This window comes from Hippichthys cyanospilos, chromosome 1, assembly GCF_059441005.1.
Source record: "Hippichthys cyanospilos isolate Australia breed blue-spotted pipefish chromosome 1, RoL_Hcya_1.0, whole genome shotgun sequence".
NCBI lineage: Eukaryota > Metazoa > Chordata > Actinopteri > Syngnathiformes > Syngnathidae > Hippichthys > Hippichthys cyanospilos.
Window position 1 is genome coordinate 20,300,173 of NC_142369.1, and position 23,729 is coordinate 20,323,901.

Genomic DNA, 23,729 nt, shown 5'->3' on the forward strand with positions numbered 1-23,729 from the left:
GTAGGATTACAAATGCATTTTATTGTGACAGTGGCAGACTTGTGTTTGGTTACAATTTAATCCATAGATTAAACAGTCATATTCACATTCGTGAGCCCAACATGTATGTTTCTGGAATGTGGAATAAAACCAGAGTGTTTGGAAAACCATGCCTCCACACATGTGAGCACATAAAAACCACAAGTGCCACTTATTGGCAAATTCCATTAAGAGTTTTCATTCTATTATTTTAACACTCTTTTCAGTGTGTGTCCCTTATGAAAGTATTTGTATCAAGACATTTCATTTCATATATATTGGCGTGTATTGGCTTTCTAAATGTTTTCATTGTGTTGTAGGTACAGAGGCTGGCTAGTGCGGAGGATATGCTGCATACTGTTTGTGAGTGGGTGCAAGGTTTATCCGAGTCCTGTTAACAACCGACAGGAGAGGATCTGTGAGAGTAAAAGGTACCAGAAACAACAATAGAACAAGTGAAGAAGAGTAAAAAAAAAAAAAAAAAGATGTAAAAAAAAAAAAATGTAATCCTGCGTTCAGATGCTGCGCGTTGTTTACGCTCTACGAGAGGCGTTTTGTCGCGAGGTCAAAATGAAGTTCACTTTTCACGCGACAGTATCACGCGAGGGGAGTGGAGTAAGCTTGCTGTGCACTTTACAGTGGATCCGGAAAGGAGAGCATTGCTGAGAACGTTCACTTTTCCGGTATATGGCAGAGCCAATATTTTCTCCAACAGCACATTTATTATTCTTGTCCCTCGCTTTCACGGCAATACTTGTCTGCCCAAAAAGAAAAAGTTTAAATGTCGCAATCAAGTGGCCAATACCGTGCTAAATACTGTACTGTCAGTGCTGCACTATCGTTAGCTTAGCACAGTAACTACGGTTCAACAGCTGTTAAAAAAAGGAAGCAAACGCTGCACATACCAGTTGTCCCAAGGTCTCCCTTCCGCCTTTCTACAAGCCAGGTGAGTGCTCTTGCTTGGCTCAGTTTTGTATTGAAAGCTCAGCTGGCCGTGTTGGATAGCTCCAAGTGACCGCAAAGCAGCCGCCATGATTCGTTCCTGCCCCCTGCTTGAGATGTTGAACGTTCCCGAAGCTGATTGGCTGACGCGACAAAAGTTCAATTTTTTTAACTTCTCCCATCATGCGTAATTACGTATGCGTCGCTCCATCATGTCCATCGCGTCGCTCGACTCGTCGCGCTAAATCTATTGACTACAATACAAAACCATACGCTCTTCGCACTCCATCTGAACGCGGCATAATGGGAACCTACAGTACAGTTCTTGGTTGATAGAAGACAAAACACGAAGCAGATGAGACACGCAACCTGATGTGGTGTGTCACCAGGGCTGTGAATGGATACAAACTGTGACAAGGGACAGACATCATGCTTATCTGTGACTGTCTTTTTGTCAATATAGTTACGTCGAGCATATCGCAAGCCTCTACTGAAGGGTGTTGTTGTCCTCCTAGGAGTATTTTAGAATAAAAGAAGTCTATTTAGAGCATGTTTAACAGAGCTGTTGTGTGATTGTGTTTCAGCATGAGGGAGACTCTCGCAGCAAACCCAAAGGTGCCTGAGGGGGGTGACAGCCAAGGGCAGCTCCATCCCATCTCCTTGTTTCATCCCATAATTAACACCTGCATCTCCTCAGCTTTTTTACGGTGTGTTTTTAATCATGTGACTATAATGTGCCTAAAATGTGAGAATAGAAATTAAATGTGCAAGCTGTTCACAGTGGAACTTTCTTTTTCTTTGTTTATCCGTTCCAGAAAGTCTGACTGAAATTGAATCATAAAAAAACCAAAGCAAGATTTTCCACGGGAAATAATGCGAATCTAATTAAGATACCTTAAAATAGCACCAATTATGAGAAAAATTAAAGCTTAACATACAAAAATGTTAAATAAATACAAATACACATAAAGTGGATATATACCGGTATGTAACATCACATTTACAAATAAATAATCAAGAATTTTTCCAGATTGCAGTGTAGTACGAATGTGAATACTTACAGGGCTTCAACTGCCTTCTTGTTTGTCCATTATTGCCTTTGATGCGTCATCCCACTCTGATCATCATCAGCCATTAATTTTCATTTTTATCTCTTTTCTTCTTTCTGTCTGTCTGTCTGCATTGCTGCCACTCTGCTTGTGACTAGATGTGTGGGCTGGCTGATGATGAAGATGTTTGACTCTGTTTTTGGCAGTATTCAAGTGAACCTCAACCACTTTGTGGCTTTGCACAGAGCCTCAGAAGAGGTACGCACACACACGTTATTTCCACGTAGTGAACATTTTATAAGGCTGCTATGATGCTGGGTGTCAAGACGAGTCGTTGGACTGACGTCCTTACCCTGGTGTCTGTATTCTACCATCTACTCTTAATAGGCTAAAGAGGTTTCCAATGCAATTATTTCATTGTAAATTCTTCAAAACACGTATATGTGATTCCAAACTCTCACTTGTTCAATGACTTTTGACTCGTATGAAACAGAATAGTATAGACTTAGTTAATACAATTGGGTAAATAAATCAATTAATTGACTATGAATTTCATGTGTCAATTGAGATTAGTGTGATTACGTATCCTGCGTCTTATTTCTTTCCGGGTTAAGTAGGTGGTTTTTTTTTTGGTCTACAGCTAAAGAAAGAGTCATTCAGAAACCAGTTTAGTCACCACTATTATTACATTGAGGAAAATTAATAATACATTGAAGAGTCCAAATGAAACAAATTAATACACACTTTGGAACAACATCAGAGGAGCTGTCAGCCAGAGGTACTGACAGCAAACTAATTGAACTGAGATTTGACTCAACACTAACATTCGAGCTGCATAAGATGTACTCCTTTAGTCCCTCTGGTTAGCAAATCACTAATAAAAAGTAGGTATAAAAGTGTGATACTTAAAAAGCAGAACAATACGCGGAGTAGTAAGTCATTATAAAATGAGGTTACTCTAATGGTAATAAAAAAGACTTTTGTGTTCCCTGCCCGCTTGTTTTCTGCTTGCTTTTACTTCAATTTTCATTAAAATACCCAGAATGGTACGTCCTCATTTTTTTCCTCTGTGGAGATAAAATCCAATTTGCCATAATGAAATCTCTATTTTCCTAATAGTAAAATAATATCTTATGTGCTGACAAATTCTTCTCTCTAGAGAAGTATTGTTGATTTCTGCTCTATGTGTAGTAATTTTTACATAACTATAGAGACATGCATATGCAGTAAAACCTGAATGTAGGGTTTTTTTTTTTTTTTAAGTGGTCAAGGGGCACATTGATTGTGTCTACCTGTAGCCTCTCAACAATGTATTTTGATAATGTTTTCTACTGTACTAACCTCCTCTAATCCCTCCAGCCCTGTAAGGCTCAGTATTGTTAAAAGTACAATGGAACCACAATGTGATGGATGTTGCTGACTCTACTACATAATTCAGGGATCGCTGCTGGTCTACGTGTATGTGCGTCAGAGCATCGTGGACAGTGTTCTCCTCTCTCTGGTGCTCTTCTGTAACAATCTGAGAGTCCCATATGCAATTAATCCTGTCCAAATCAACAACTCCTTCCTCAGGTACAATAAAAAGCCCACACTTCCCTCACATTTTTTCTATAAAGCAGCACTGTGGTAACAGATAAACATGGGTTGTTTTGTGGTACTGCATTTGCAGAATGGTGATGTTAATTTCAGAAACAGTAGTGTATTGCAATAACCCTGTAATTTGTTCTGTAACCATGAAAGTAGCTCAGAGCTTTTCCTCACAATGAATGAAAGTGCCTTTAATCTGATCCGACTTCTGACCCACCTTTCTAGTTATTTGCACAATTAATGTGTTTTGCATAATTTGTTCGCAGCAAGCAAAGTTGGAACTAAAACACATTAAAGAGAAAAGCTTCACTGAGCTTCACTTGCGCGTCACAGAAGTGTGTGTTGTTGGTCAAGGCAAACTCGCTGCGACACACCTAGCAAGCCACAACCACAACCAACTGTCTACCACTGCAACTAATCATGTTTTGGAGCCTCTAAGTCTGTACTTGTCTCCCTTCCAGAACTACTAAATTTAAACACAAATTTAGTTATTTTTACTTTGCCCAAATGTAAAAAATGTACTTCATACATTGCCTTACTGAAAATGCCTCTCGTCAAGAAAATTCCGTTTGCAGTTATGCACGGGGTGCTTTTTAAGACATAAAAACTGTTATTAGACAAAAAAAAAAAACAGTTCTTCATTATTTCCATTGATAAAAATTGTAGCTCAAAATTACTAAATTGCGCCTTAAGAGAAGTAATTCAAGAAAAGTTAGCACAAGTCTTGATCAAGCTTAGTGGTCTTCATCGAAGGCTAAAAACTATGTGCTTGTTTTAAGTTCACCTTTGTTGTATACCTGCTGTACGATGAGAATAAATATTTTATTCGATGACGTGTAATTCTATGGCGTTATATTTGTGCCACAATTACGGGCGCGCGAAAAAAAAATTGAGCGGAGAAAAACAAACTGAGCGAGCGTAAATAGATTTATGAACGTAAGAAAAAAACTACTGAGTGCGTAATGAGAAGAGTTTGAGCGCGCGCCGATGGAGTTTGAACACAGAAAAAGAAATTTCTCACTCAAAATTCCTTTGTGCTCGCTCAGGATAGCCCTTTCTGCACTCAAAATCTGTTTTCGCTCGCTCAGTTTTATTTTCAACGCTCAAAATTTTTTCCGCACGCTCGTAATTCTGGCACAAATATAATGCCATATAATTCCCTTTGGTATTTAGTTTGACACAGTAAACTCAACTGGTAAAAGCTAGTAACTCGAAGGCTCTTTTTCAAGTAATAGTTCCCTATTTGCCAAACTGCTGCTTGGTGTGAAGTGACTTGATTTGAGTTCATGACCAGCATCTAGCTTTTGTGGCTGAAATGTTTGGCTTGTATGTTGAAAAATGTGTAAGTCACATATCTCGTATCTAAAGGCACCACTATAAACAGTACTGTATATGAATTACCTTAGATAACAAATCTCAAGAATGGGGTGCGTTTGCACTGGATACAATAAGTTAGGGATATTGTTATTTGCATGAGTGCAGGCACACTGTACACAGTGCGACCATTACCAACATTAAGAACCAAGGAACCCCGCCCCAAAAAAATACAAAAAAAAAAAAAAAAACATTTAACCATGCATTGATGTCTGAAATTGGTGTGGAATGATACATGGTAGATTCTCCCTCAGGTTTATTCTTGGCAGAATTGGCATGGTCCTGTTACCTCAATCTGCAGCGACTGAGCAGGATGCAGAGATGGACAATCTGTATGTCCCTGTCATGAACTCTGTAAGTTTCATATGTTGTCACAAGATTGATGTAGAATGTGGCAGGTTTTCTTTTTATGATGAGCTCTCCCATCCTAATTTACAGCGGATGTCATTGAATGGCGGTCATCTGCCTGTTTCATATGCAAATCCATCAGAGGTTAAATCAGGTTCCACGTTCCTTTTTATCTGACTCACCGTTCTAATAGAATAAAATAAATAATCTGTCTTTGCACTGTCTATTCAAACCAGACAATTGGCGCAGTTTCTCATTAGCCACGTGTCTTGAAACATACAAACGGCCTGTTCACAAGTGAATGGAAATGAAGGTCTGGGTCATGAATCAGAAAAACATGATGCTAATGCATTTTGCTGGAGGGAAAACTCTTCAGGCTGGTGATGATATAAAATTGTCGGGTAAGCACAAGATAGCTACCTGGCCTTGTAATTCGTCTTTCGGTGTGCTATAGTTCTTTTTATCCCTACCCAGTCAGCTCCTCGATCAAAATGAAAGCCATTGTTTAAACTCGTCTTCAAAGTCGGCCTCATTGCAATTCACTGTCCCTCCTTTTCTACATAGTTGTCTTCCTTTGCTTTTACCCCTCAAGCAATGCCCAACCTCATTTTTTCCTTTCTAATTTTTCAGTGCTCATTGTCTTATCACCAGCTTCCTTTTTGTGCCTCACAAGGGAGCTCTTAGTGCTTTGTATCATTTAGTCGAAGATGTGTTTCATTTGGAGGCGTAGCTGGTTTTATTAAGATCAATATATTGCTATATCTCTTAATAAAAGCACTTGGCCAGTCATTAAATCACAAAACTACAATCTCTGCGAAACAAGTTTTTTTTGTTTTTTTTAATGAGAGATAAGTGTGGAATTTTTCCCCTCTACAACCATTGTGAGAATGCATATTAATTGTGTGTTTGAAAGCAGTTTTGTGTATTTATGTCAATGTTAATAGACTACTGTTTTTTATTGAGTTTTTGTTAATATCGAAATGTAATATTCCTGTGTATGGTAAATAGTTATCCCAGAGTCTCTTTTACATCCGTTCCCTTATCCAGTTTGCCTTTTGACTTCTTGTTCCTCGGGTGACCCAAACACAATTTTATCTTCTTTTTTTTTAACTTTTCCTCCTCTCAAGGCCTTGACCTGTCATTTGCTTAATGTATGATTTAAAATGCATGGCAGGTATTTTATGCTAATTGCTTCAGACTGTCACGACCTTCCAGATCCCCTTCTATAGCAGCTCTTATCTCTCGCGCTCTCTTTCTCTCCTCTTCAGCTAGTACGTGAGCTCCTACATGAGGGCCAAGCCTTAAGTGTCGGTGTGGCAGCAGAGTCTGGTCAAGGGGGCCAGTGGCTGGCTCACATCAGGCAGCTCATCAAAGAGGGATCTGTCCCTGATATCAGTCTGGTCCCTGTGGGTATCTCCTATGATTGTGTGCCAGAGACACACATGCAGGTAAACGACTGTATACACATAAAACATCCTCAAGACTTTTACAGGCACTATCTCTTCATGTAATACCCTTTGAGTCACCTCTTGTTTTGAGGATAAATTAAAAAAAATATATGATGCAAGTGATGGAGTGCAGTCTCATATTTGCATTTCTGTTGGCAATTGCTGTTTAAGTGAGGCTTGCATGTGAAGACAGTTATTTGCCCTCTATTATCTGCATGTTGAGTCAACATTGGAGAGTGGGTGTAACGTTCAGCTAATTGCCATAAAAAGGTTCTCGCCTCATCATTTGGTTCTGTCATTTGGATGTGTGCACAAAGTTCTCATAGGCACGCACTGTGTCACTGATTATCCATCATCATACACCCTGCTCATTAGTGGAACCACATAATGTGCCTTCTAATGGGGAAACCTCCTATGATATCATCTTCAAGTCACTGTGTGATGCACTTGTATTAAAAGTGTTTCTCTTTCATGCCCTACAGGTTAGCTCTCTATTTTGCTGGCTGTTGTCACTTCTTTGGAGGAAACCAGAAGGAATAGTTAGGATCCATTTTGCCCAGCCCTTTTCTTTTAAGGTGATCACACTTTAGGACTGTTTGGTGGCTTTTGGGTGGAATCATCACTTCTCCAAAGTCACTACTATTCAAAAATGGCATCTTGTGTTTTGAAACACTGCAAGAAGTTGTTTGTGTGCCTTAGAATTGATATACATATATAGTACCATTGGGCGCCAACATCAACACAACAAGGCATGCGCAATCGATATAATAGTATGTTACCTTAAAAAATATCATTCATGACTGTCGCTGACTAAAACGGTAGGGTGTGAGCTGTCTGCAGTCACGCTGTATTCGGACCAGACAAAAATCATTCACACAAAATCAGATGACTATTTTCATCTTTGCAAACATTTTTTTTCATTTGTCTGAGGGCCATGAGTAATGAAATAAACAAAACAAGAAAAAATAGGCAGAATGGTCATGCATGCACATACCTTTGTGGCTGATTACTTAAGCCCTTAAGCCCCAAAGACATGCGGCTATCCATCTTTAACAAAATCAGCTTACTCAAGTTTTCACTCTTTTCTTTATACCTATACTTTCAATCTTGAGCTGTGGAATGACAAAGACCTGAGATAGTTTAAGTGTCCAAGAGTTTATAATTTATTCTCACAAGCCAAAGTTGACCATGTTTTTTTCTATGATTTTTACCCCTAACAGTCCCATAAGTACAAGTCCCGTTAGTTATTTTTAAAGCCCTTGCAATACTTCATAATGCATAATATGATATATTTCAATAATTTATGAAATTGAGATCATTTTAAAATATGAAAAGTTTTTTTTAAGTACTGTATTATTATTTTACAAACTTAAGACAATATAAATGTATGCTGTTTGAGTAAGCTGTTAACAGCCTGGTACAGTGAGGCAAATGTGTGGTTGTGATAAATAAGACCACTGCAATGAACATAATGGTTCATAATCTAGTCTTCAAAGGCACTGTTTAGGTACAACATTCAGTATCATCTCGATTTAGTATTTAGTAGGCTTTGCTTGTGGGTTTTGATTAATAATGTGTGTGTGTGTGTGCGTGTAGGAAATGTACACATCATTCAGGTACAATCTAGCTGAATGGCGACCTCTCCAGGACCTGTTGCTGCCTGTTATCATGAACAATAGGTAATCTGACCACACAATCATAAGCACACACACAATTTGGCTTGAAACATTGCCACAAGATTAGTTTGACCCAGCATTTGAATTATAAATAATAGTAGATATTAAATCTAACACTACAGAAAAAAAAAATCACAAAACATCAACGAGAGGCAAAGAGGCTTCACATCTCACATGGATGCGTCAGTAAGTGCATGGAAAAAATGGATGCTTAGATGATATAAGAGATGGTAGAAAGTGTTCATTTGGATTTGTTTGCTTGAAACGTCATTCTCTTTTGCTTTAAGACATTTCCAAGCTTTGATGCTAGCGTATACTAGGAAATGATGAAGCGATTACCTAACAATGTTAATATGTGTATCATTGGCATTGCACCAGTGTCAAACAACAGTGAGAGATGTAAAATGACTTTGAGCAATGATGCACAGTGCTCCCCTGAGCTTTATGGCGTACACACAGGTTCAGCAGTGTAATTCAGCATCTTTCACCCACACGCAAAATCCTTGTCAAAGCAAATGACTTAAAATGACTGAAAATGCCTTTCACATATTGTCATTTAATGAGGTCCGGCTACAGTACTTTTCATTTGTTGTTGCTCATTGCAGCCCATACCCAACTGTATATTTCACTCACCTACATCTTTTCCTCGTAATACTCTCTCAGCCAGTAGCTGCTTCGGTACTCATGGCGCCGTTAAGAGCAACAAGGCCACTCAATCAAAGGGGCCTACCTGGTCCAGTATTCACTTGTTTAGCTCAGTGTTCCTAAGGGAAATATAGGGCACCGCTAAAAGCTCCACTGTGGACACCGGCGACTCACTGTGTCTTCTTAATGTTTGCTGTTGAGCAGGGATTGCACAGTGGGGGACGCTGACACTGTGAGAGATGCGTTATATTACCCACAATTGTAACATTAAAACATAAAAAATCTCCAGTTGCAGAGTTGGTTGAGCGTTATCTGTATTTGCTCTAGCAGTGTGATAATTCTACAGAGGATTGACACCTGATCCAATATTGAGTCTGGCTGTTTACTTTTTCTATCAAGCGCTGAGAGTGAGTTTGGTCAGAGGAAGATGTCGTGGCTTCTGCCTTCTTCTTGTGTGTCTGAAACCACAGCGCTAACTCATCAGGAGCGTGAGCTGAGCATTGCGATTACTGTCCACCTCATCTTCTGTAAGTAAGAGATAACGTTCCCCCGCTGTTCTGGAAACGAATTCCACCGAGATGTTGTAATCATGTTTGCATTGTGTTGTGGTATTTAGGATTTGTGATTTGTGCTCTCCTTCCCAGCTGCAACCTCATATATGGCTGTGATGTCCACCAGTCTGCTGGCCAGCCTTTTGCTATACAGACATCGCAAGGTAAATGTCATCCATGTGTTCACTACAGTGAATCTTACAGGGTCTTGCACAACCCTACAAAAAATATTAACTGTACGAGCAATTTGAAAGAAGCATATTAACATTAACAGGTTAAATCTAAAGAAGACCATTGATTATATTGTAAACATGCAGCAAAGACTCTCCAGAACATCCACGGCTCAGGCTAAACTTCGCCTGTGCTCGACATACAAGGTTATCTCTGTAGATGCATCATTTCGACATAAAGTAGTTCTTCATCACCGAGTGCTGGACTACTTTCCTATTTGTACACGGCAGCATCTTGTGGGATCTTAAGACACAAAAACAATGAATCCGTGAGTTTTGGTGAGCAGATTTCCCCTAAAATATAGGAGAAGACTGAGCTTGGAATATGGAGAATTACTCCATACAGACAATATTCCTGTTTGTTGTTCTTCTCAGGACCATGAATTGAGACAAAGTGTCACATTCAGGAGAGCACAAAGCATGCTATGTTTGGGGCTGAGGGACACTAAATTTTCAGCCAGATGTCACTGACATTTGTGGAGCTGAAATCTTTTCATCTGTTTGGTAGTTTGTCTCACTGAGGGTCACATTTTGGTCACACTCTACAATACTGACCTTTGAATATGGATCGACCGATAATCGGCTGTGCCCATATTTGGCAATTTGACGCATATGTCTTTCTTTTTTTAAAACCCGATGGCCGATAATTGATTAAAATCAGTTAATTTCAGGGTAATATTTACTTGAATTTTCACTTAGTTTTATTAGGGATCATACTGACCCTTGGTACATTGCACCTTCTGTTTTTGTTTAATCTGAAAACATATACAAATCAAAGTAACATTTCTCCTACTTTGAATTTTGAAAAGAGAACTTTATATACTGTAGAAAACTATAACTAAAACTATAACAAAACTAATTGTTAATAAGTTTTGAGTGAACTTTTTAAGATACTGGGAACTCCCTTAACTTATGATCTTTGACCATATGCCTGAATTGCGAGACTTTAAAGCAGTGGCTTACTGGCCATCGGGAATTTGGTGAATATGTATGCATTTTCCTGGACGTCAATTGGGGATGGAGCTAGTCTGTCATGAGTGGGGCCGGAATGTCTCTGGCCCAAACTTTTAACCCAGTAAGACCCCGATTTGCTGGAATTCGTCCTCAAATTCTCAACAGTTGACAAGGTAAAACTACATAATTTCCATTTCTGGTCCCCACGGGCAGGGTGTGAGAACATCCGACTTGTGTCTTGATGTCAGCTGGCTCACGGAGGAGCTATTGTTCAGGAACAAAGATGTAGGATTTGGAGGAAGTTTAACAGAGGTGGTCCACTACTCCATCATGCTGCTTGCCCCTCACCTCATCATAGCTGCTCTACCCTCAAGGTCAGTTTTTCAGAAATGAAAAGGTCACCCCAAAAACTTTTCATACCAAATCTTTTTCATCTTCTAGACAAGACCCTTTAATTGTGCCTCGCTCTACACTTGCTGCCACAAATCATCTCGACCTCCAGTCCCAGATTATCACTCATGCTTTTATATTGGAAGCTGTTGGTGGTGAGTGATTTTGCATGCATTTATTTTGGTTAGATGGCAACACTTTCACTTCACATTTAAGCCCCAAAAGTCATGTCGAGATCTTATGTTCTCTTCGCATGGTGGTGTTTGTGGGAGGCTTTGGCTGCAACTTGTGACAGTTGCCATGGCAGTATGGATAATTCATTTGAAACAGGATATTTTAAAAGTTGCACTTTTTTAATACTGAAAATGGTTGGGTTGTTTGCTCCTCTGCCATTTACTGTTGTGCCCTGTTTGCATTGTTGAGACGCATGCCAGCATTGATTGGTCAGTCATGCATAAAAAATTAACAAAGAAGCAACCAGACCTGTTTATCTTTAAGGGTAAAAAAAAAAAAAAAAGATTTTTTTTTTCCATACAAAGACAATGCCCCAAATTGTTGCCATCTCAACAAAAATAAGGCATTGTTGGGAAGCTGAGCTGCCTTGGCTAAGTTTACATTCTCTCTACCTGTTCTTGTACTGTGCTCCACTCTAGAAGAAAGCCTGCTTTATATATATATATATATATATATATATATATATATATATATATATATATATATATGCAGTATTTTTTTAAACTAGCATTTACTTAATAAGTTGGGTCCCACATAAGCTACATATATAAAGTCATGCAAGAGACTGCAATTGTTGAAAAGGCTTGTAAACAATTTCATTGAGAAGAAGAAGAAGAAGTTAGGATGTGTTTTAGGTATGGTGCATCAAAAATAGTAATGAAAAACAAAAACCAAGATTGAAGACTGTATACAAAGCAACAAACAAAAATTCTGAAATAAACTCACAACTAAAGACTACACTCAAGTTCAGGAAAACAAAGGAATATAACTCAAAAGGAACTGGTAAAAACTACATCAATATTGACAGCAACAGTTAGACAATGACCTGGGAAGCACTGAAAGAAGACAGGAAACTAAAAACCCCCGAAACTAATGACAAAACAAAACACAAAAAAAAAATGGAATGTTTAAAAGTGAATATTTAATTTTACTTACATCTTGCACACTTAAGTTTTTACTTTTGCACATGCAAGTTTCTGTTTAAGAGCTACCATGCTCCTTGTGGTAAAATGGTTAGCATGTTTCTATCCCTTCTGGTCTTATACAACACATGTCAGCGTATCGTTGAAACGGTTAAGTGATTTATGTAGATTTTGTCGAGCACTACTAAGACGTGTCATCGCTCAGTGGTAGAATGGTCATCTTCCAGCTGAAAGGCTGTGGGTTCGATGCCCCGACCATCGTGTCATGTCGAAGTGTCTTTGAGCAATCCCCAGTTGTCTAAATCCCCAGTTGGTCCAGATGTTTCATCCATAGGTAAAATGACCAGTTAGTGTGAAGCACTATATAAGCAAAAGTCAATATACCATGTTTTCAAATGTATGTAGGTCTTGTCAGTTTTTACTGATATATGCTCAATCCAGTTGTAAAACTGCAGATGCTGCCATTTTCAAAAATATAGGCTTTGCATACAGAAACAAATATTTGATCAAGTCTAAACAATTCGAACATACTTTTTATTTTGCTGGAGGACATTATTAATGTTGCAAAAGCTCAGAATTTTGCCTTGAAGCATGCAAACAAACAACGTCTCCAGTTGTTTACCACTGGGTACTTTTTAAAGGTGTTTCCTTTAATCGCTCGACTGCTTTTTCAGGACCTTCTGCTAAGCGAACTGGTTTGCGGCTTCCACGGTAGCTTTCAAAACATTCTCCCTCCCTTCCCCTCTCATTGAGTTTTGTCATCTGGCGAGAATGGATAGCTCTCAATCTCAGTCCCCACACTCACTGTGGCCTTCTGCTCAAACTTGATCTGCTGACTCTCGCCACCCAAACACTTGTACTTTAGATTGCTCTTACTTTTTTCTCATCTTTCCTCTTTCAACGTGATTGGACAAACCTGTTCTTGAGAGTCTGGTTCCTATCTGTGGCTGCACCACAAAGGGCCCTAGATCGTTAATATGTTCTTTGTAAAATTTCACATCCTTTTCTCAAACTCACACATTGTTTCTCCAGAGCCTACTTTTCATCTACACAGTAGGTATTCTTCCTGGTTCTACGTATCAAAAGTCATAAAACATACTATACCGCTTCTGAAGAGGCATATTCAACCATATCTCACTTGCTGGAAAGTCTGGCCTGAACAAGGTATTTTTTTTTAAAGCTCAAAAGATAAAGCAGGAAAATATATATCTGTCATGTCACAGCACTAAGACAAAAGAAATTTACTCTACGCAAAGAGTTTGAACTTTGGCAGTGCTGCTACTTTACAGCCATTGCCATGGCAACTATTAACTTCCACTTAATGGCTGTCTGCTTGTTTTTTACGAAAAACTCGACTGACAGTTGACTGTCACTCATTAGCATTTTTAAGCAGGTTGAGCTTTTTTGTTTTTTGTTCGTTTTTTTTTTTATTTCAACATGAATGGACAATTCCTTTTCATTATGGTCTCTACGCATGATTCATTATGTGAGCACTGTTTATTTCAGTTACAGAAGTGAAGGTTGTGGGCAGAGGACGTTATGAAAGGCCCTCAAATGCCTAAAAAAAAAAAGAAAAAAATCCTTACGATACTCGCTTGCTCCTATACTTGCTTGCTTCAAAATGTTTGTGCTTGGGTTAGGATAAGGCAGGGGTGCCCATGTCCGGACCTCGAGAGCTCCTATGCAGCTTGTTTTTCCTGTAACGCTCATCCGGTACACCTGATTCACGTAACCATGATTGTTATCAGGCTTTTGCAAAACCTGCTTATTAGCTGAACAATCATGGTTACTTGGATCAGGTGTACCGGATGCGGGTTTCATGGAAACAAGCTGGATGGGGGCTCTCGAGGACAGGACTTGGGCAACCCTGGAGCAAGGGCTCTATTGTTCATGCATTGAGAAATGTGCGTATTATGACAAATGTAATATATTAACAGTGTCATTTTTTGACATGCACATATTTTGTCCACATTTGTATTAGCATTTTTGTCGCACATCTGGTTAGGAAGTGTGTGGTTTTATGTTTTAACGTTAGTAAAATAATAAAGCAATGTGAATCAAATTTCAACAATTGTTTACTTTTTTACATTTATACCTGCTGCAGGCTAGTCAAACAAAACCAAAATGCCTCACGATGAAAAAAAAAAATGCCAATCATTTTATTGCAATTCCTCTTCACATGACAAAAACACACATTTTTTTTCCTATACTGGAGGTATAGCAACCCCCCTGCCATCAACTTCCTCCCTGTCGGGTGCACTAGAGAAGGACTCCATTAAGCCATTATTCTGTTGTATGACATTTTGCATCTAGCAGAAGAGCATTTAATTGCCGGGCATGCCTCTGTACATCACCAGCATAGATAAAGTAGATAGATAAACAAAATGTAGCGATATTGTTTGTAGATCAATTACAAGTGAGTTGTTAATTTCCTGCCTCGTTGCTTATTATCTCACAGTACACTGGTTGGATATTGCTATCCGAGACAGGTTGACAGTTCTTAATTACAAAGGTATTATTATAGTTTTTTTTTTAGTTTTTTTTTTTTGCCTCGAACATCAAATGCGGTTAGAGCATGACCTTGAAGTTTTGTGGTCATTTCAAGGATAACCTTTTTTGGAACATAATGTAAGCACTGCACAATATTAGTAACACCTCTCCAAACAATGAAGTACCCACGTTCAATTCCTCTCCCATAAAGAGTGTTTCGGGGCATACCTCATTCCATTATTCATTAACTTATACAACAGATAACAGCACTCCACATTGTGTGGAGTGAGCTCATTCTGTTCAAGCTGTCCTCTATAAATGTGCAGAGATACAACTTCAATATGCATGTTATACGCATACAAGTGCTCTTTATGAGCACTTATGAGCAGTATACATATATATATATATATATATATATATATATATGTATATATATATATATGTATATGTATATATATATATATGTATATATATATATATGTATATATGTATATAAATATGTATTTATTTATATATATGTATATATATATAAATATGTATTTATTTATATATATGTATGCATTTATGTATTTGTTTATATATATATATATATATATATATATATATATGTATATATATAAATATGTATTCAATTATGTATGTGTATGTATGTATATATATATATATATATATATATATATATATATATATATATATATATGCTTTGTTTGTTTGATTGTTTGTATTTTTTTTTTTGCCCAGCATGTGCAGTGTCATCCATGCTATGCGAGATTGCAGGCAGTGTCGTCAGCAGCAAGGTGAGGGCCGACACCACAGATGGAGGCGAGGTCGAAGGTGACTTGGAGTTTGATGTGGTGCTCTGCCAGTCGGAGCTGACTGAAAGAGCCCTGCAGCTCTGCCATCTCTTGCCTCCGGGCTTTAGACCAGTGAGTTTCCATTCATATCACACATGCGCACACATCCAATGGTTCTCCTTCAGTGGCCGTTTAATGGTGCTGAACAGTGACTCACTCTGCACCACTGCCGTTGAGTTGTGTTCTCATGCAATGTGTTTGCGTGCACGTACTACATGTATACACGTTTCATCACGTTGACTTCAAGGGCTCCGAGACAGAGGCTGACATACTGCACCTTTCTCTCTTAGCCCAGCTTTTATTTGAGCAACCACGCTTTCTTTTCTACTGCGCTTGCAGCAGTGTTGCTCAGCTTTTTCCTCCATGGAAAAATATCGCTCCCACTCATGCATCCCGATGGCCGACTCTGCTTTTCTGTCTCTGATCTCATCTTCGTCTCTACCTCGCGCAGCCTATGCTCTTTGTCACCTGTCTTCCTCCGCTCGTCTTCCACGTATGATGAGACTGAAGCTGTTTGCTCCTCTCACCTTCTTTCTCATTTATTCCCGATTTCTCCAGCCCTGCCAGTCTTCTCAAAGTTTCGCAGTGGATGCGATTGACAGTTTGGTGCGATGTGGCATCCTGATCATGGAAGAAGTAAGATGTGTTTTTCATCATCCCATAATTGTATACTAAGACATAACAGCCAAATTCCTTACATCAGGCACTGTTTTGTTATGATGTAGAATACGCTTTTCCCTTTATAAATTTTAAAAATATTTACTGTACATATTATGTACTGTGTATATCAAATAAATATGGGTATAAATTGATGGAGTTTGTTTGACTTCAGACATTGTAGAATGTCCTTATGTGCATCTTCAGAGGGACGTTCCAATCTGTGATTTTTGGAAGAGAGAGGGGGCGCTGACCTGGACCACCACCGATGACCTTCATCAAAGTGATTCTGACTGTGACGAGTCGGATTTGTGTTCCTACAAGGTACCCGAAACAGTACCACTGGGTTTTTCTGTCTTCTTCACATGTCACAGAGAAGTATCAGAGCTTCCATTGTGTGTAGGGAGAATATCAGATGTTGACCCAGTTAAGAGGCGATGGCAGTTTAAGAAGGTGCAAACAGGCCACGGCGAAACTAGCAAAGCCACAGCACGAAAGACACATTTGATGCGAGCACATCTCCATAACAAAAGCAGCCACGCAGCCGAGACGCATTACTGGAATACCAATTAGCAAGATGTGTGTCAGCTTTAATAGAAGACTGTCACAAATGTTATGTGGGACTTTTCAAAGCATCACAGGGCAACTAATCAACTCCTAAAGTGTGTGCAAAGTGACTTAGAGGTGAGAGCGTTAAAATTCTTGGGAAAAACAGGATCTTAATGAATAACATCAAAGCACAATTGACCAGAACTGACATTCACAAACCACTCAATTATGCTTGCCTCTTTTCCTTTGACTTTTTACAACAGAACAATAGTTCATTATTCAAATTATCCTTGGTGGGTTATTTTCAGAGCTGTATTTTTCATCCAAATTTTATTTGGACCTAAAGCTTTGAAAGAGACGGTAAGTGCAACTCTTGCCTCAGAGAACATTTCCAAAGCTACGCATGCTTCAAAATCATCGCATTCAGTGTTCTTCTCCGTAAGCGATCTTCCTCTGTGCTCAGCCTCGATGTAGAAAGACGAAAGGCAGCTCATTGCATTTCAATGATAGATATTTAATGTTTAATACAGCTTTCATTCTGATCTTCTTCTCCGGCTCTATTTTCCCAGTGCATGCGGCCTGTTTTGTTAGTCTCTATTCTCATATTGCTTGGTGGATGTTGGCCATAAGACCTTGGCTGTTCAATACTATAATCCTGAAAAGAAATTTTTAGGATGTTTGATATCAAATATTCATGTGTTGACAACTTATGTTTTTCTTTAAGCTTTCTTGACGAGAAGTCTACGGTCATAAGGTCGTATGGCTTGCTAGTTTAGTTGATACCCTGTTGTTAATTAGTGAAGGATAAATCCTCAGTAGCACTATCATTCAGTGTATGTAATGCACAGTCACATCTAGTTCTTATCTACTTACTCCACAACGGGAGACTCACTATTCTTATATCCCGTTTTACTATTCATTGCAAGCGCATACACTTCTGCTGCTGCTACTGCTCTGCCACTGGGCAAAAACACAAATGTATTCATCCCTGACAAATATTACCTTTTCTTTTTGGCAACCGACCACCGCCTGTTAGTTAGCCCACCTGATGTCATGCAAAGCAGATTTGGAGTTGTTCAGCAAAGTCTATTTGCTATGGTAATTGCACTGCTGTGAGGGCTGAGGATTTCAGTTAAATGCTTGCACTCCAATTTGTTTATTTATGCATTTGGGTGGCTACTCATTTAACACAATATCCTCATTGCATTGTGCAATGGTCTCAAGTAAGTACACTCATTAACACCTTCAAGATCTAATGAGATAAATGCACATGGTCCATGAAAAAAATCCCCTCAAACGTAATACTTAGCATACTTAGTCCGACATACTGAAACATTTCTCATAAGGTGTCTAGTGTGTAAATTGTAGTAGCAATCACTTTTCCTACAATGGGGGGGGGGGGGGGGGGGGTGCTGACTACTCTAAAAACCACATCATCCTTCTCACTATGTATGTAATATCAACAGCGGCGCCAAAAAAACAAGGATCAAGCACAAACGTATGAACTGTTAAACTAAATCATTTCCAAAACATTATTTCGGGTGCAGCCCACGGGGCCCTGTACCAGTTGATCCACGGATCGGTACCGGTACCGGTGGTTGGGGACTCCTGTTCTAAAGGATATGACAATGCGCAATTGTTTTGTGCGTTTATATAATCGAGAACTCATGTAATTGATAACATTTTTGGAATCCAATTTAAACCCTTCCATTTACTGTACTAAATCTTTAAACAATTCACATGTGCCTTTTATGTTTCCTGCATGAAGTGCCTCGAAAGACCTTGCAAATCTAGAACGCATTAAAACTCAGAAAAATGTCTCCGACTTGTAAGGTCCATAATAGGTAATCCAGTCAAGGTACTCAATTTTGTTGGCAATTTGTTAAGACTATAGAGCACATGTATGCATGAACAACGTGCCAGTGCAAAACTCTGCATTAACAAAGACAACAAAAACAGTATTAACTTTGAATAAGACTTTGAAATATATACAATATATGGATTTCACACTAGTTCAAATGGCCTTTTTTACCATTTTGCGCAGGTATATTTAGATTCCCATGGCAGGAAAAATGGCAAGATACATGACAGCTTCCTTTGACTCTATGACCTTTACACTAGAAAGGTTTCTAGATCATTCAAGTCTATAACTGATGTAAATGTCACGGTACCCTGCTTCTTTATTATTGTTCATTCAGATGGAAACCTTAGTATGAAAGTAACAGACCAGCATGGTGACATCTTCTGTGGCCCATGAATGTTTTTATGAACATTCATAACAATCTATATAACAGTTTTTGAGTTATTTCAGGCAAAAAAAAAAGGATCCGCTAGGCTGCTGGACAAAATGACAGAAACCAAAATTAAAAGACCAATTCTGCTGTATTTCTGTGTGACTTGACATGCTAGCTGACAGTGACTTTTCACAGGGAGTGCAGCCTAGCGGAAAATGTTCTTTCCTTAGTGAGCTCTTCTAGTCATACTCCCGTTGACATTCCTATCAACCCCTGTCTTCTCATTTCTAGATAAGCCAGCCAAATAAGTGTCCCGACATGCTGTTCTTTCTCTGCAACTTGCTAGCTGGGCGTCTGAGGGCTCTCTGCTGGACCGTTGCTTTCCTGGACCATCTAGATACACCTCTGCAAGGTGTAACATCTTGGTTTGAGTCACATCTCCTGAGAAATCAAAAGCAGGAACAGTGGTGATTTACAATACAAGGGATTTAACTTTTAATGTAACTAGGAGCCATCAGTCAAGATACGACTAATACAAGTTTTGTTGTTCAACTTATACGAAACAATTTATCAAAAATCTGATAGGTTTGTCACTCCTATGTAAAGTTTACTGTTAAACTAAACAACATTAAATCCACTTACGCAACCGATATTTAAATTCAGTGTGGCACAACACATATATGGACAAAGACACTCAGAGGCATATGTTCTTTATCCTCTGCAGAAATTACCTTGAAAATTGCAGTTTACTAAACTCAGATGACCATCTCTATAATGTATGTATTATATTGCCACCTAGTGGCTAAGCAGCACAACAGGGACACAGTCACAATGACAGGGTATATTTATACACCTGTATATGTACTGTATGTGTGTGTGCGTGCAATGTGTAGATACACACAGACACATTCATACAGTGGGCCCCTACGTGTTACGAGATTAATCTGTTCCGCGATTGGGCTCGTAAGTCGAATTCACTGTATGGTGGGCAATACAAACCTCTGTTAAAAAGCTAATGCGTTTAGAACCCCAAGTAAAAACATCAAAATTGTGCATACATATTAAAATTGGTACCAAAATAGTATTGTAATTGCTACTTATATATATTATTTACATGTATACAATCACAAAACATCATAAGTAAAAAATATAGAAAGGATTTATTTACCTTTGAGTGGTGCTTGTTATGTCCATATTCCCTAGTAAGGTTAGCCTAGGCTAGGCTAGCTTCGTATTTCTTGATTATCTCCAGGTTTGTTTCCATATAAATCATTTTCTTACCCTCTTTAACATCTCTAGCAATCTTGGGACCCATGGCTAACCTATTCAAGTTTGGATTTAGCAGTAAAATGCACTATAAATAAGGTTTTGTAACCACTCACAATCGAATAAAGCTTTACCGTTCCGCCATTTTGAAACGAGTGAGGCCGACCAAAAGCAGAGCAGCAGTGTAATGACTCGTTGCATGGAAGCACTTTGACGGCAATAATAAATAAGTGCATTTACCTAAAAACGCCAGCAGGTAGAGGCAAAACGACACAAATACACCCAACCCCACAGGGTCATGACAGTTTTGTTGCAAAGCGAGCAAAAGACCTTAAAGAGGTGACGAAAAAACTCAGTATTCCACATCGCAACATGAAAAAAATGTAAGCCAGGGACACTGTAACCCGGTGGTCCACTATGTGTGTGTGTGTGTGTGTGTGTGTGTGTGTGTGTGTGTATATATATATATATATATATATATATATATATATAGTTGGCATCACACAACTTAATATGAATTTGTAACCCCTCGTCCTCTCTTCGACAGAAGGGGATTTTGTGACTCAGCTGTGCTTACATCTGTATGAGACAGCAAATAAGAAGAAACAGCACTATGGTGAGCACATATACCTCAAAAAAGACAAAATCCTAACTGCCTAATTGAAATCATTCAACGTTAAATATTGTAAAATTAGGAACTGTACCACTGGTAATGGCTTTTTTCCATTATTCCGATCTGTTACTTTCTTTATCGCATATATGTCTGTTTTTTTAATGATATGTGCCTTTGTGTGTTATCTCAGAGAGCTGCTCACAGACGGCTACTCACACTGCAGTTAGAACACTAATAGACCTGGGGGTGAGTAACAGGCTATATTCATACACACACACAACATATATATATATATATATATATATATATATATATATATATATATATATATATATATATATATATATATATATATATATATATATATATATATATAATGTAGGTGTGTGTGTGTGTGTGTGTGTGTGTGTGTGTGTGTGTGTGTGTATGTAAAATGCATCACGAAACTAAAGTAAATGTTTCTTGGCCTTTTGGAGTAATGCGAACGTTGGGAGGAAAGTGGGTAATTCAACTTTGTTGTGACCTTTGAGCATGCCCCAGGGTTGTGGTGGTGGCCTCATCTGAATGTATAAACAGAAAGGTTGTCAAGGCCAGATAAATGCTTGATGATCGCAACTTGAGATTCAGTGCAAGCAAGAGGTCCACAAGAGGTCGTCTTTCAGCTTGTAATAGATATAATCTGTTCCTCTCTGAACTAGTGAGGCTCAAAGACAAAGGAGCAGGGGCTTCAATTTGACAACTCCAATGTACAAAATGCTGAAGTGAATTCCGTTCTCCCGACGCAGAATGTGGCTCAGCTACTCCATAACACCCATGTAGCACATATATACAATCCAAGATCTCGGAAAAGTCTCCAATCTCCTGATATTGAGGCAGACAAGTCAGCCCTTCAGCCTGTGCTGCCATCAATTTGGTCCTGCTTTGCTAGATTAGGATCGCTGCTTTTAAAAATAGAGTATCACTGCCCTATATATCTGCTACCACTTCAAGAGGCACTTATTAATTTTCTAATCAAGGTCATCAGTCAGAAACAGTTTCCAACTTGTTATTTTTAAAATTGGATTCTACTTTAAAAGGGACATGCTTTGGGGAAAACCCCCATTTAAATGCACATTTTTAAAGAGTAATTTGGGAGCTTGGTGAAAATACAACAAAATCTGGATTAAGTCTCTCTCTACTGGTTTTATATGTGAGATTTCACCAAATTTGTGCCATTTGCTTCCCCAGAAAAATGCATGATAAAAATTAACTGTTTTGTTGTTGCTGTTTTTAACAAGATGTTCTGGGTTAATGTAAATGTATTTAAAAAAATACATTTAACAGGTTCATTTAAACTACTTTAACTATGGTAAGCAGCATTTGTTGCCTGTCCCTGTTTCCTAAAATTACTTTGCCTCGTAATGTGATAGTTAAAAAACTAAAAAGATTAAAAAGATTAAATTTACGCATTTGTCATTTCCATGCCCCCCCCTCCCAAAAAAACACACACACAAAACAAAAGTAAATAAATTCCAAAAACCGCAGTCCAAAGTTGCACCATGCAGATCCTCTGCAAGCCATAAGAAGGCCAAAGCCAAAAATTCACATTTGTGTTTTTTGGTCTCCTGGACTATAAACTACATGTGATCTCTACGAGATGACCTTTGTCCATCTTACCTTTGCTGTCGACTCAGAAGCCCAATTTTATGTGCATCTCTGCTTTTAAAGTAGATGGGGAATCTCTTCAAAGCAATTTTACCTGCGCTGAGCAGTAGCATGACAAAGCATAATGCTAATCCTAACGCGAATGTCATTGAAGCGATCAGCAAGCTATTTGGCACAATCATGGCAAATGGCCACTTCAGCTTGTAAGTTGCACTGCTCATTCGCATTGCTTGGAAAAAAAACAATGTTTGCGTACTTATACGTTTGTTACTAAGCACGAGGAAGCCTGTGGAGAAGAACTGCGTCAGTTGTTATCGAGCACTAGCGTGAATTGCGGCTGACAGCAGCTTGGGGCGATGTACTTGACCGTTTTTTCTATTTTTCTTTCAATAAAAGAACCTCGACTGAGCAAATTGTATAACATGCAAGGGCATTACAGTATTATAGACAACAGATGAATGTTCAGGTCTAATCATTTTTTTTTCAATGCTTCAAGGAGTCATCATGCGGGGCCGGATCCGGCCCACGGGCCGTATGTTTGACACCCCTGTTTTAGAACCTTCTATTTTACTTTAATTAAGATAGTTAAATGATCGACATTTGGTGATTGTGGTTGCTGTTGATCGATTTAAACTTTTTCCACGCCTGGATCGCGGTGCGTCTCAAGAATTGGAAATTTCCCCCTCTACTATTTCATAGAAATGTTATAAAACGTTGTATGATACAAGCCTCAATTGTTTTGTATGATGTAATTCTTGACTGTTTATATTGTTAGATTTGTCTTGCCGCTACTTTGGTAAATCTGTCATCTCTTTTCTTCAAATTTAATAATACTTTTACTGGCTCAGTGGTGTCATTTTTTAATGTTACCCTGTTTTGCATTCATTCCAGTTCTTTGAACTTTACTGCAATCCTTGAAATTTGGTGGGCCAGTAAATCCTCGTTTATCGCGGGGCTATGTTCCAAAAATAACCTGTGATGGACAAAATCTGTGAAGTAGTCAGATGAGGCCGCATCAGGATTAACTGTGGGTTCAGTGTCTTGGTCAAGGAC

At 38.7% G+C, this 23,729-nt stretch overlaps 1 protein-coding gene across 5 annotated transcripts in view; it reads left to right on the plus strand.

The window, feature by feature from the left end:
* Positions 1 to 23,729, plus strand: part of gpat2 (glycerol-3-phosphate acyltransferase 2, mitochondrial) — a 76,848-nt gene that overhangs the window by 50,946 nt on the left and 2,173 nt on the right. For all 5 annotated transcript variants that reach the window (XM_088417951.1, XM_088417969.1, XM_088417960.1 and 2 more), the window contains 18 exons: positions 339 to 449; positions 1,545 to 1,667; positions 2,168 to 2,267; positions 3,448 to 3,581; positions 5,225 to 5,324; positions 6,587 to 6,766; positions 7,249 to 7,341; positions 8,363 to 8,445; positions 9,487 to 9,614; positions 9,732 to 9,802; positions 11,036 to 11,196; positions 11,264 to 11,367; positions 15,601 to 15,785; positions 16,272 to 16,349; positions 16,578 to 16,694; positions 19,445 to 19,565; positions 20,967 to 21,035; positions 21,223 to 21,278. In XM_088417951.1, the coding sequence (XP_088274077.1) occupies positions 339 to 449; positions 1,545 to 1,667; positions 2,168 to 2,267; positions 3,448 to 3,581; positions 5,225 to 5,324; positions 6,587 to 6,766; positions 7,249 to 7,341; positions 8,363 to 8,445; positions 9,487 to 9,614; positions 9,732 to 9,802; positions 11,036 to 11,196; positions 11,264 to 11,367; positions 15,601 to 15,785; positions 16,272 to 16,349; positions 16,578 to 16,694; positions 19,445 to 19,565; positions 20,967 to 21,035; positions 21,223 to 21,278 (2,014 nt within the window). The remainder of the gene's footprint in view (positions 1 to 338; positions 450 to 1,544; positions 1,668 to 2,167; positions 2,268 to 3,447; positions 3,582 to 5,224; positions 5,325 to 6,586; positions 6,767 to 7,248; positions 7,342 to 8,362; positions 8,446 to 9,486; positions 9,615 to 9,731; positions 9,803 to 11,035; positions 11,197 to 11,263; positions 11,368 to 15,600; positions 15,786 to 16,271; positions 16,350 to 16,577; positions 16,695 to 19,444; positions 19,566 to 20,966; positions 21,036 to 21,222; positions 21,279 to 23,729) is intronic.